The sequence below is a fragment of the Triticum urartu genome, unplaced genomic scaffold, assembly GCF_003073215.2.
Source record: "Triticum urartu cultivar G1812 unplaced genomic scaffold, Tu2.1 TuUngrouped_contig_4723, whole genome shotgun sequence".
In the NCBI taxonomy this organism is placed as follows: domain Eukaryota; kingdom Viridiplantae; phylum Streptophyta; class Magnoliopsida; order Poales; family Poaceae; genus Triticum; species Triticum urartu.
Window position 1 is genome coordinate 10,865 of NW_024115336.1, and position 1,566 is coordinate 12,430.

The 1,566-nt window shown below is 48.8% G+C and overlaps 1 protein-coding gene across 1 annotated transcript; it reads right to left on the reverse strand.

The window, feature by feature from the left end:
• Positions 1–281: 281 nt before the first annotated feature.
• LOC125528226 (oxalate oxidase 1-like) lies at positions 282–1,327 on the reverse strand. The gene has a single exon (XM_048692723.1). It carries the CDS (start codon positions 1,197–1,199, stop codon positions 531–533), a length of 669 nt encoding a protein of 222 aa, XP_048548680.1. The 5' UTR covers positions 1,200–1,327; the 3' UTR covers positions 282–530.
• Between the last annotated feature and the right edge of the window lie 239 nt (positions 1,328–1,566).

Below are 1,566 nucleotides of genomic sequence, written 5' to 3' on the forward strand. Positions count from 1 at the left end.
GAAACAAGATAATTTTTTAGTACAACAAAAAAATAGCATAAATCTTAAAGCAACAACGGACAGTGGATCCATGTACAGGATATTCTGTGCATGGTAGAAAAACCACTCATGTTTTTTGCACATTCTTGAGATTGCTACAATACATGGAACATTTTGCATTGTCACAATGTATTCACGTAATTTTGAGAGCATATTTTCTGAATGATTTCGAGATTGCTCACCATGCCATCATGACGTAAACTTTAGAACATGTTTGACTTATGAAGGTAATGGGACAAATATACGAAAACGCTAATCATATATTCCATTCAATGAAAAGAACAAAGACGACAATAAAAAGTAGTACATACAATTCCCCATACTGGATCTGAAGGCTAAACCATGAGGCTAACTTATTCAATATTATTAGAAGTGCATGTGAGATTAACCAGAAGCTTGAATGCACGTCTTCTGCTGAGAATTATTAAATTTTGCTAGCAAACATATACATTGAATTATATTTTGATCATTTCAGGGAAGGCTCCCAGGAATTAAAACCCAGCGGAGAACTTGGACTTGAGAAGTTCCACGACCCCGGCCTCCACCCGGAGCGCCTTGGTGAGCACCGGCGTTGGGATGGGCGGGTTGGAGCCGAAAAGCGTGAGCGGCACAAAGACGATGCCGGGGTTTTGGCTGTTGAAGGAGACGACCATGGAAGCATCGGTCTTACCGACGTTGAACTGGAAGTGCATGAGGCCGCGCGGGATGAGGAACGTCTCCCCAGCGCGCACCATCCTAGAGTAGAGCTTGTTCCCCGAGTCAAGGCTGCCAAGGACTCCAACAAGGAGCTCACCTTTCATCACGATGCCGATCTCGGTGGCACGGGGATGGATGTGTGGCGGGTTGGTGCCCCCCGGCGCGAAGTCCACACGGTTCATCGACACGCCCAGCGTGTTGGTACCGGGCCACTCAACCACGTCAAGCTCCGTCACGGCCGAGCCGTTTGGGGTGGACGTGTTGCCGGCCTTGGCCAGCTTGGACGAGAAGAGGAAGTCGTCGCCGGCCTCCGACATGGGCTTGCATGGGTGCCCGTTCACCGAGACCGCCTTGCCGTCCAGGTCAGCGACACAAAAGTCCTGGAGAGGGTCAGAGTCGGTGGCCAGAGCCGGACCAAGGAGCAGCATGGCGAACAGGCCAGCTATGGTTTTTGCGTACTCCATTGCTTGCTAGGCAACAAATGTAACAAGCTTAGCTAGGGCTGATGAGCTAGAGTTTGCTGATCGAGAGTGTCTAAGGCACTGGTGATTGCTGCTAAGCTGTGATGGATGAGTGAGTAGTGAGGCATATGCAGTCCTTTATATAGGGCATCACGGACGCAGGCATGGATCTAATTAAGTTATGCATGTCGTCATTGCATGCATATGCAAATGGACACACGAGGCAAGGCAGAGAGTTTATTAAACATATAGTGTATCACTTGCGTCGGGATGAGTTAGCTTGTGATGAAAATGGAGATGGGAGCAAGGTCAGAGTCAAGGCCACTGCTGGCTGCTAAGGAAATGGGACCGACGAACAGAGACAATGGGG

Excerpts from the sequence above, each read along its gene's own strand:
- LOC125528226 (XM_048692723.1), bottom strand. The coding sequence starts at position 1,199 with ATGGAGTACGCAAAAACCATAGCTGGCCTGTTCGCCATGCTGCTCCTT.